Source organism: Mizuhopecten yessoensis, unplaced genomic scaffold (genome assembly GCF_002113885.1).
Source record: "Mizuhopecten yessoensis strain PY_sf001 unplaced genomic scaffold, ASM211388v2 scaffold2383, whole genome shotgun sequence".
NCBI classification, from domain to species: domain Eukaryota; kingdom Metazoa; phylum Mollusca; class Bivalvia; order Pectinida; family Pectinidae; genus Mizuhopecten; species Mizuhopecten yessoensis.
Window position 1 is genome coordinate 730,546 of NW_018404519.1, and position 12,539 is coordinate 743,084.

The following is a 12,539-nucleotide window of genomic DNA, read 5'->3' on the forward strand; positions in this document are numbered from 1 at the left end:
AACATACTGAAAAATAATTATATGTCTTATGTTTTACAAAAAATCTTTACAGTTGCTCTGCATCCTTCCATTGTAATGCATTGAGAAGGCAAATGTTGTTGTGAGACTATAACAACAGTTGCTAAAATAACGTCAATAAATTCTGTTGTTAAAATATTCATTGCTTAAGTATTAGTATTTTAGGGTTGTTTTTCAAATTTACCATAGACACTGTAATGTTAATGCATAAATCACAGTCGCATTAGATTATTCCTATGTTAATTGCAAAAATATTTTCGTCCACTAGATCAAAACCAAAATACCATTCAATCTTCAACAATAAATAATGAATAACAACCTGTTTTGGCATGGACCACTACGGTGCTATCCTGTGTGAGCGAGATGTTGTGAGATCCCTTTGTCACTCCGTTCTGCTTCACATGCACTGTGTAGTCTCCCTTGAAACAAAGTTCTTGGCTCAGAGACGCGAGGGGTTTGGTCCAGTTTGTCCTCCATTGTGTGTTCACAAGCTCAATGTACTTATTTCCTGCGGTGTTCAACTGTAAGTGCAAAAATATGTTAGATCAACCTTCTATAATTTGAGGAATGGAAGCAACATTGATAGAAACAAATCACATATTGTCAACTTCCCTTGCAGTTTAGGTTATTACCAAATGATGTACTCTTCTGCGGTTTAAACTACGTTCAAGCCTCGTTTTGATTTCGTGTAACGGGTTTTTAACAAATAATGATCAATTTTAATATATAATATATGTGTATAACTGTTTTTTCAAAAATTTGAATAAAAATACCTATTCGGGGGCCATTTTGAAAATGCGCGTTTCTTGAACTTCACGAAAGTGGAAAAGTATGCATTATTGATATTCATTTACATATTTAGTGTAACTGAAGCAATTTTTTTTTACCCTGAAAAAGGTGAAAAATGGGACAAAAAAGAAGCACATGGACCCCCATTTTTATGTCTGTTTCAGAACAAGAAACACATTTCTTTTTAACTCATTAAATATTACAAAAAGTTTGATAGCAGAACTTTTTTATATCAATCGTTAAACCTGCTAAAACAATGTAAAATAAATGATTATTTTTTCATTACAAATTAATAGTTTTTTAGGTAAAAGATTATGATTAAGAATTTCTACTTCCATAGTTTTAAAGAAAAGACTATTTTTTATATATTCTGCAAAACTTCATACATATCTGATGACATACTTGGAAGATATTGTTAGAATTTGTTCTGCGAATGTTCGAATGTCTTTGATCGATCAAAGTACAAAAACGAACACACGGACAAATGTTTTGTTTTGCATCTTCTACTTCCATTAATTGTTTTCTCCAATATACACATAAGAAAAAGATTAATACAGGAATGATTTTACTTCTCGGAGGTGTACATCCTTAAGTAAGAAAAAGCGACGACTTTGTATATAAATGTGTCGCCTGACCTATCACCGTTTATACAGGTAATGCTCACAGTAATCGAATTAGAAGATCCAGTAGCCAGGGCGTTGTTGGCATCGTTGATTGCTCCAGTCCAAAATCCCCATAGCAACACCCCCTCTACCTTCTCGTGGCTGAATAGCATAGTCAGAGCTTCCTCTAGAGCGGTAGTCTTGGCTGTGATGTCTGCCTCCGTGATGGACAACTCCGTTATCCAGATCGGGAGTCCGGCCTCAGCAAGTTTGTCCAACCGATACTGTCACACACGTCAATGTCATCAACAATTTGATTTATATTTCATGCACATAAGAGAGATTTCATTAGAAGAGTATCAATAATGTTACGAATAAAGTCATAGTTTTTTTTATGAATTCTCGGTGATATAGTTTCAGAATGTCACATATTACTCATAAATCTTATGTTGGGTGACATATGCCTCGTTTGAATATGTAACCTACAAATATTGACCTGGGTGACATTCCTAACTTCCTAACCTTAATTTGGGTGACATCTATGTCACTTGCTGATATGTAGTGACCCTGAGCTCCTACACCTCCGATAGGCACACTTCGTCTCACAAAGTCCCCCGCTTGTTCTTTCATAGCCTGTCGAGGAGATACATACTTTGACAACCAAAAATATAGATCTACATTTTCTTATTGAATTTCAATGAGTCTTTTTGCAAAAAACGTTCAAAACCTATCCTGAAAATTTGTATTTCCTGTGAACTCCCGTGCATGGTAATAAAGACTTTACCACTTGCTTGCATTTATTATGTAAATTGAAATATGTCAACACCCGTATATGGTAAACAGGTATATAAAAGTAGTTCTTCCTCATTCTACAGAAACATATCCTTTTTTTCAAGGGGAAAATAAACCTGTCTTCACGTACCTAGGTCAATAGTGTTACCATTATAACCTATCTTGATAGTACGTATGGTAGTGATAATGTGGTGAAATATACCGTTGTATATTGTGGTGCGTTCACGACGGCGTAGTCGTTGAGGAAGAGGGATGGCTCAGGGTCGGCACTGTACATGTCCTGAAACAGCTTACTGGTCAGATCGTCGTCATTAGTGTTATCTTTCAAAAACTGATGATGTAAATCTTCGTTATTAACTTCCCAATGCGTAATCCTGAAACATCACACCGAATACTTATATTTCGACGCAAGAAAACGCATTGAAATAGGTATGATCTTTGTGAAATACTTATTTTAGCAGTATGTGGCCAAATGGTGTTAAAGGGAAATAGCAATAGTATTACATTTGCAATAAACAATTTATCTGTATGAATATGTAGATTCCAATTATATAAACCGAAATATCGCTTGATCGTGATAGCAGGGAAAAAAACCAATGACGTGAGTATCCCGATGAATGAGACGTTCCAATATGTAACGTTTTGTTTTGACTTTGACGTTAGAGTTTAGCCAATAAAATGACGTCTGATACTATACCGTCAGATATGATTTACAGTTATTCCAACAATTTACATAATCTAGCTACAGTTACCTGCCGTCGACGAGATTCAAAGTTCCTGTGATTCGAGTATCAAGCTTAGCCAACATAACTGTACTGTTAGTGATGGTCTATATCCAAGATGAGTTGTACGTCTGGGACCCCCAGAACATGGTGTGACCTCGTACATTTATTCTAAGACGAAACACTTTAGTTTATCAGGCAAGTGTATGCTATCATAATATGATATTTGCAGTGTTTTCTTAACTCTCAAATTTCATATATTTTAAACATATTTTAGTAACCGTCGTGGCTAAAATTGCTTTCCGTACATTCAATTAATTCTGTGTTAAATATTATTTCTGTTATAATTAACTTTAATAATTTGTATATTACAATACAATTCATATTGTACAGTGTCTATCAGGATATTTTTATGTGTACCCAAGTTTCTACTTTAGTAATAATAATATTAATGTGCAATATTGATATAGTGCCCTATTTAATTTGTAAAATTACTTTTAAGGCGCTTTACAACACATGAATAATAGTTTTCCTACAGTGACAGTTATAAATATAGTAGATAAAAAAAATCTCAATATGGATATAATAAAAATTTCAATAACTTTCATTGTGTTAATTGTTATCAATTAACCCATAATTATTTTTCGTTTGTTTTAGATTACCCGTTGTTTTTTAAGTCTGTCAGAGCTGTGTCCGCTTCATTGAAAACAATAGTTCCCTGGTAAAAGGAAAACAAACAGAAGGTCAGTGTTAATGTCAAGTATTTGGTTCGGTAATCAAACAAGTTTGTATCACTGTATCAAATGTGACACAATAATAAATTCAAAGAAGAGACGTAGACCAAACAAGAATAAGTTGCACTTCACGGAGACAGACAACTGTGCTTATCGGCTCAACCATATGAGCCCCTATGAAAATAACTCTACACACTTCAGATCACCAAAGGCTGTTCTGGCATATTGATCATCAAAAACCATCTATAAGATATTTTCATACTATTCAAATGTAGTGCCTCAGATGTATTTATGCATGTACATACGAATTTCAAGGCAGACGTGTTACAAAACAAAGGTGTAATGTGTTTAAACTGCCAAAATATATATCAATGAAGACATTTTAGATTATAAAACCTAGGTACATAGCCTTATTATAAACGTTTATACCTCTACAGGTTCCATTATTGTTCACTTCATGTCATTTTCCAGTACGACCCATTCCGCCTTCATCGTGTTTAACACAAAGTCCCGGTAGGAGGAGCTTTGGTCATTCCACGCACTGGCCTGGACCGCTGTTCCATGTCCAAACTGACTTTTAGTCTGGACAAACTGAAGTGCAGTTGCAGAAAAGTAGATGCAATGGTATCAATTCTTCGTCATAATATAGAAACGAAGGTGTTTGAGTAATGTTATTACCCAACAATGTTTTTTACATACCTTTTTTGCGCAATTATATTTACTTCCTTTTTGTAGTTAATGTCGCTGTATTTGGCCGTGTTTTGCTATAAACTGCAGTTGTGCTTAACTTTGTCTTTGGTTGTGTTTACCTCTGTACTGTAGTTGTGCTTACCTCTGTCTGTAGTTGTGCTTACCTCTGTATGTAGTTGTTTTTACCTCTGTCTGTAGTTGTGCTTACCTCTGTCTGTAGTTGTGCTTACCTCTGTCTGTGGTTGTGCTTACCTCTGTATGTAGTTGTGTTTACCTCTGTCCTGTAGTTGTGCTTACCTCTGTCTGTATTTGTGCTTACCTCTGTAATGTAGTTGCCATTACCTCTGTACTGTAGCTGTGCTTACCTCTGTCTGTAGTTGTGTTTACCTCTGTACTGTAGTTGTGCTTACCTCTGTCTGTAGTTTTGCTTACCTCTGTCTGTAGTTGTGCTTACCTCTGTAATGTAGTTGTGTTTACCTCTGTCCTGTAGTTGTGCTTACCTCTGTATGTAGTTGTGTTTACCTGTGTCTATAGTTGTGTTTATCTCTGTACTGTAGTTGTGCTTACCTCTGTCTGTAGTTGTGTTTACCTCTGTCTGTAGTTGTGTTTACCTCTGTACTGTAGTTGTGCTTATCTCTGTACTGTAGTTGTGCTTAACTCTGTATGTAGTTGTGTTTACCTTTGTCTATAGTTGTGTTTACCTCTGTACTGTAGTTGTGCTTACCTCTGTCTGTAGTTGTGCTTACCTCTGTACTGTAGTTGTGTTTACCTCTGTCCTGTAGTTGTGCTTACCTCTGTATGTAGTTGTGTTTACCTCTGTCTGTAGTTGTGTTTACCTCTGTACTGTAGTTGTGCTTATCTCTGTACTGTAGTTGTGCTTACCTCTGTATGTAGTTGTGTTTACCTGTGTCTATAGTTGTGTTTACCTCTGTACTGTAGTTGTGCTTACCTCTGTCTGTAGTTGTGTTTACCTCTGTAATGTAGTTTTACTTACTATGCGTTGTAGTTGTACTTTGCTCTATAGTATGACTGTACTTATCTGTGTAGTAGAACATAACTTACTACTGCAGTGAAGACAAATGTGCCTTAACCGTGCAGTGGTACTTGCTTCGTAAGATAGTTTTACTTACCGCTATATCATAGTCGTGCAAATATCTGTATTGTAGTTGTATATAGTAAAGTTAACCTTACCCCAGTGTAAAACAATCCCAGAGAATATCGCACTGTGACAATGTCCTTATTTTAACTAAACATTGATGAAACACGGGCAGAACAAAATTATCTGACAAGAAGACTATTACAAACGTATAAGGATAATAAAACTGTTACGGTCAAGTGACTTCTACTTCATTGACGACCCCTTCAGTGTAAATACATGCCAAACAATATCAACGCCCTCAAATCGAGAACTTGGGGTAGTGAAAACAAAACAATAAAAGAACACCAATGATCATAATTTGAAAATCAACCTTCCTATCGAATAAGGAAACAAAATATCTATTCCCGATCATGATGTCAACCTTCATACTTTTATGCATCTGTTATTATCAACCTTCATCTTCCGCATTATTATATTGTTAGTTTGTCCGTCAGCCGTAAAGATCAACATAAGAGAAATGTATCGCCTGCAAGCTCTGAATACCGAATCAATAGAGACATGTGATTACCGTAGGTCGAGTAGCTGGGATTTTATTATCGAGAATTGGACAGTTCTATAGTGTTTTTGACCATAAATAGCCTGGGATCTGTCTTGAAACGCTGTTAAAAATACGTTTGTAGGAAGGATGTTCAAAATCGACCGGATCTTGTGATGTTTTCCAAATCCACATTCTATTAATTTTACTGCTGCAATATACAGTGTAACATTGAGACTGTTACCCTGTGTTTGATGGTACTAAGAATGAGTGTGAATATGGATGATTGCTTGGTGGAGCAGCTAGCAGAATTAGCGATAAAATGTTGTTTCATAATCCAATACAAACGAGGCAGGTATGAACCCTCATTGATAATCACCATTCGGAAAGAGGGCAAAATACTGAAATATGATTTGCATGTGTCAGCTTTCGTTAGATAAAATTAGAAAAAATGAAGATTTCGTTGGTGATCATTTTAACCTAGAACCATCTTCTAGCTGCCAGATTTGTTACAGTGGTACTTCAACATCCTCTTATTAAATCGAATAAATGAAACAGAATTGTAATCCGAATATTTTATCACCATTAAGGTTCTAGTAAAGTGACGTCATTATTACGTTTTGACGTCGAAAATGACACTGCACCACACGTTTGTTTCGTCCTTTTGGACAATTGGAAATCCAAACTGATTTCATCTATTGTTGAAACACAGTTAAATGTGTATAATATGATGATTGTAATTACTCAAAATACATCAATGTGCCTATCAAAGTTTTTTACAATCCTCGGGAACTAAGAAATCGACCAAAGATAGTCTAACACCTTGTATCTCGGAGGATGAAAGTCACAAACTGTGAATTAAATACAGCATGCCAAATTGAATAACACTACACCATGCAACTGAACGTCCGTATCGTCGATGATGCTCAATAGAAATACTACACATATGTATTTATCTGCTGTCTTACATAGCACCGGTGAAATATATCCATCAACGCCACGGTCATGACCGGGTGAAAATATCATTATTGCCAATTCAGTCATTTCAGCTTACAACCCCACAGAAAACCAAAACAAAACAAAAGAAATTACGCCAAAGTTATTCTTACACAAAATCAAGCTTGACTTTTCGGTAAAGGTCAATGTTAGCCTCGGCAGTGGTCATCCAGTTCGGGTCTGGCACCAACTCTACCATACTTGCCGAATCCAAGTAGTAGTTTCCCTCTGCTGACATGACTTGTATATCCATGAAAATGTTCTTCAAGTCTGAAATATTATAAAACATAATTAACCTCATATCGAATGGAAATGACCATGACACAAAGTCATTAATTATATCGAGTTTCATTAAACATGAAGGAGGGTGTTCTGGAAAGTGGAAGGTATCTCCACCATATGCAAAATCTTTCATCATTTTTTCCATAAAATCTTGTAAAGAATTTTAGTCTCTTAAAATCATGCATTTTTCCTGTAATATTGGAGAAGCTCAGATAAATATCGGTTCGTGATGACCACCGTAATATATTACAGCTAGGTAAGTTTGACTCAGTAACATACTAGTCATTATGACGCATCTATATGTAATTTGACATGTAATCTCCATAAATAGAGGGGACGCTGATGAAAGGGAAATTATTTTTCGCGAAATTCAATGCGTAAGATTTGTAAATTAAATTTTGGAAAAGTAATATGAGGTTTCGGAGTCTTTCTTAAAAAATGTTAATTTTCAATGTAAAATTCCCTAGTTGGTAAAAATCCTATCCAAAATTCAATATCCTCTGCATTAGGAAATAGGTAATCGGTGTATTAGGTAATCGATCATGTAGAAGTGTCCTATAAACATAACGTTAAAAAAACAGAACACGAAATCATCATCAGAACGCTAACCAAAACAGAACACTACATCATCATCAAAACGTTAACCAAAACAGAACACTACATCCTCACCAGAACGCTTACCAAACAAGAAAACTACATCATCATCAAAACGCTAACCAAAACAGAAAACGGCATTATTTTCAGAAGGCTAACAAAAACAGAACACTACATCATCATCAGAACGCTAACAAAAACAGAAAACGACATTATTTTCAGAAGGCTAACAAAAACAGAACACTACATCATCATCAGAACGCTAACCAAAACAGAACACTACATCCTCACCAGAACGCTAACCAAACAAGAAAACTACATAATCATCAGAACGCTTACCAATCAAGAACACTACATCATCATCATAACGCTAACCAAAACAGAACACTACATCATCACCAGAACGCTTACCAAACCAGAACACCACATCATCATCAGAACGCTGACTAAAGCAGTACCCTTCATCATCATCAAAACGCTAACCAAAACAGAACACAACATCGTCATCAGAACGCTAACCAAAACAGAACACTACATCCTCACCAGAACGCTTACCAAACAAGAAAATTACATCATCATCAAAACGCTAACCAAAACAGAAAACGACATTATTTTCAGAAGGCTAACAAAAACAGAACACTACATCATCATCAGAACGCTAACCAAAACAGAACACTACATCCTCACCAGAACGCTAACCAAACAAGAAAACTACATAATCATCAGAACGCTTACCAATCAAGAACACTACATCATCATCATAACGCTAACCAAAACAGAACACTACATCATCACCAGAACGCTTACCAAACCAGAACACCACATCATCATCAGAACGCTGACTAAAGCAGTACCCTTCATCATCATCAAAACGCTAACCAAAACAGAACACAACATCGTCATCAGAACGCTAACCAAAAACAGAACACAACATCATCATCATCAGAACGATAACCAAAACAGACAATTGCATCATCACCAGAAGGCTAACCAAAACAGAACACAACTTCAACATCAGAACGCTAACTAAATAAAGAATAACACATCATCACCAGAAACCTAACCAAAACAGAACACAACTTCATCATCAGAACGCTAACTACAACAGAACACTACATCATCACCACAACGCTAACCAAATAAAGAACAACACATTATCATCAGAACCCTAACCAAGTCAGAGCACCATATTGACATTATTGTCATTAAAAACTCTAACCAACATAGACAACTACATCATCATCAAAATGCTAACCAAATTAGAGCAATACATCGTCATCAAAACGCTAACCAAAACAGAACACAACATCGTCATCAGGAGGCTAACCAAAACATAACACAACATCACCATTAGAAGGCTAACCTAAACAGAACACTACTTCATCATCAGAACGCTAACTACAACAGAAAACAACATCATCATCAGAACGCTAACTACAACAGAAAACAACATCATCATCAGAACGCTAGCTACAACAGAACTCTATATCAATATCAGAACGCTACCAAAACAGACATTATTTCATCATCAGAACGTTAACCAAAACAGAACACAACATCATCATTAAAACGCTAACTACAAGATAATCTATATCATCATCAGAACGCTACCAAAACAGAGCACCATATTGCAATTAAAAACGCCAACCAAATCAAAGTTCTAGGTGTCATCTAACCTTTATTAAAAACACTTTGTCATCCTCAGAAATCTTCCCAACAAAAGATCATAGTATCGCATTGAAAACATCCTCAAAGACAGAAAACATTGCCATCAGGAACCCTTTTCGAACAAATCACTATTTTGTCGTTGGAACATCTTCCAATATAGAACACCATATTGTCATCGGTAATGTTGCCAAAACAGTCCCATTGTCATCTGAAAACTAGCCCGAACAGAACATCACATTGTCACATTGTCATCTGAAAACTAGCCCGAACAAAACATCACATTGTCACATTGTCACATTATCAACAGAAACCTTACAGAATGGCACAATTACTTTTGTTCACATAAAAGACTAGGTTTCGGATTACAAATTACTCGGTTATTTCATCATAGATCAGGCTAGATGATCCTTTTGCATATACTTACTGTCCGGAAGTTTGAAATCACCTCCAACTTCGACCCATGATCCATTTCTCGTATACGGATGGAAACTAACCGGGTAGTAATATTGAGTGTCTGTCAAAGCAAACACCACAAATTATTATATATATATAAATAAATGTTCTCTTCTAGAGCTGCTATGACATAAAAGCTTCCCTGTAATGTATAAAGATTTCAAATCAAATTATGATTAATATTTAAGAGGGTATGTCTCTTATGGACGATAAACTTTCTAATTACTAAAAGATGTATCGGTGTAGGGAAAGACATCCTGTGCACTAGTGATTGTCTTTGTGTAAGATAGACTTCCTGTTTACCAGTGAAAATGATACAAATATTTAAGTATTACAATGGATCATTCAATTGATTTATTCCAGCATCTGTTGCTTGTATCCCTGGAAACAAATTCAATCACATTCATGTAATAAAGTTTATACATTCCCTTTCCACAAGTGCATTGATAACATGTTCTTCACCAAAGATTCAAGACTGAAATCCTTCATTGTGAATGGTTAGGTCCAGAGAGCTGAATACGCCGATAGTTGCTTTTGTTGGATATTTTAATATGATATTAACTTCTTTTAATCCCGTTCTGTTCTGGTCATATATCACACGTCCAATGTGCCATTTCAAGTGTGTTTGTGATTTTTTTATCTCTTTGATTTTAAGATAATTTATATATAGTATTAATAAACCCATTAACTAGCTACAAAAACGCCCGATGCGTTATATCTTTTCAATATTATATAACGGATTTTGATTAAAGGAAACTATACACCTGTCACGTAATTAGCCCTTCTGTATTGGATTAATGAAGGACATAAATCATTGGTATACTGAGTATTGATTGGTATTTAATTACAAACTCCATAGATATGAAATCTGTAATATATCATAGGTATGTCATTGCGGGTGTGAAGCTGTAAACCTTAGCCCTTTTAACCAGGCAGATACGTGTCATGGTCATTATCATTTTAATAAACGACAGCATATACGCTTACTCAACTACCATAACCTTGTACAGTGTAAAAAGGGATTAATTAAAGAAAAGACCTTCCCACGTTCATAAAAACAATTATTCCTACACGATATTTCTTATTAAGTGAGATACGTTGGTTAAATAAACAGAAAAGTTTTAATCAACGTTCAAAGAACCTTGTGGAACAATCCTTCATAGCAGTTTAATACTAAATACTTCAATACTGAAACATAATAAAGAAGTTAGAGGTACACTGCACTGTGAGTTACTATATAACAATCTAGTATATGAAGATAGAGGTACACTGCACTGTGAGTTACTATATAACAATATAATATATGAAGATAGAGGTACGCTGCACTGTGAGTTGCTATATAACAATCTAATATATGACGATAGAGGTACGCTGCACTGTGAGTTACTATATAACAATCTAGTATATGAAGATAGTGGTAAGCTGCATTATGAGTTACTATATAACAATCTAATATATGAAGATAGAGGTACGCTGCACTGTGAGTTACTATATAACAATCTAGTATAACTGTGAGTTGCTATATAACAATCTAATATATGACTATAGAGGTACGCTGCACTGTGAGTTACTAAATAACAATCTAGTATATGAAGATAGAGGTACGCTGCACTGTTAGTTACTATATAACAATCTAATATATGACGATAGGGGTACGCTGCACTGTGAGTTACTATATAACAATATAATATATGAAGATAGAGGAACGCCGCACTGTCAGTTGCTATATAACAATCTAATATATGACGATAGAGGTACGCTGCACTGTGAGTTCCTATATAACAATCTAGTATATGAAGATAGAGGTACGCTGTACTGTGAGTTACTATATAACAATCTAGTATATGATGACAGAGGTACAATGCACTGTGATTTACTATATAACAATATAATACATGAAGATAGAGGTACACTGCACTGTGAGTTACTATATAGCAATCTAGTATATGATGACAGAGGTACAATGCACTGTGAGTTACTATATAACAATATAATACATGAAGATAGAGGTACGCTGCACTGTGAGTTACTATATAACAATCTAATATATGAAGATGGAGGTACACTGCACTGTGAGCTACTATATAGCAATCTAGTATATGATGATAGAGGTACACTGCACTGTGAGTTACTATATAACAATGTAATACATGAAGATAGAGGTACGCTGCATTGTGAGTTACAGTATAATAATCTAGTATATCAAGATAGAGGTACGCTGCACTGTGAGTTACTATATAGCAATCTAGTATATGATGACAGAGGTACAATGCACTGTGATTTACTATATAACAATATAATACATGAAGATAGAGGTACGCTGCATTGTGAGTTACAATATAATAATCTAGTATATCAAGATAGAGGTACGCTGCACTGTGAGTTATTATATAACAATCTAGTATATGATGAAAGAGGTACACTGCACTGTGAGTTACTATATAACAATCTAATACATGAAGATAGAGGTACGCTGCACTGTGAGTTACTATATAACAATCTAATACATGAAGATAGAGGTACGCTGCACTGTGAGTTACTATATAACAATCTAATACATGAAGA

General features: G+C 35.2%; 1 protein-coding gene across 1 annotated transcript in view; it reads right to left on the minus strand.

Moving 5' to 3' along the window:
• Positions 1–12,539, minus strand: part of LOC110445860 — a 40,834-nt gene that overhangs the window by 16,706 nt on the left and 11,589 nt on the right. The window contains exons 2-6 of the mRNA XM_021490687.1: positions 7,091–7,247; positions 2,404–2,575; positions 1,932–2,042; positions 1,472–1,693; positions 360–539 (exon numbers count right to left, since the gene is read on the minus strand). Of these exons, the coding sequence (XP_021346362.1) occupies positions 360–539; positions 1,472–1,693; positions 1,932–2,042; positions 2,404–2,575; positions 7,091–7,247 (842 nt within the window). The remainder of the gene's footprint in view (positions 1–359; positions 540–1,471; positions 1,694–1,931; positions 2,043–2,403; positions 2,576–7,090; positions 7,248–12,539) is intronic.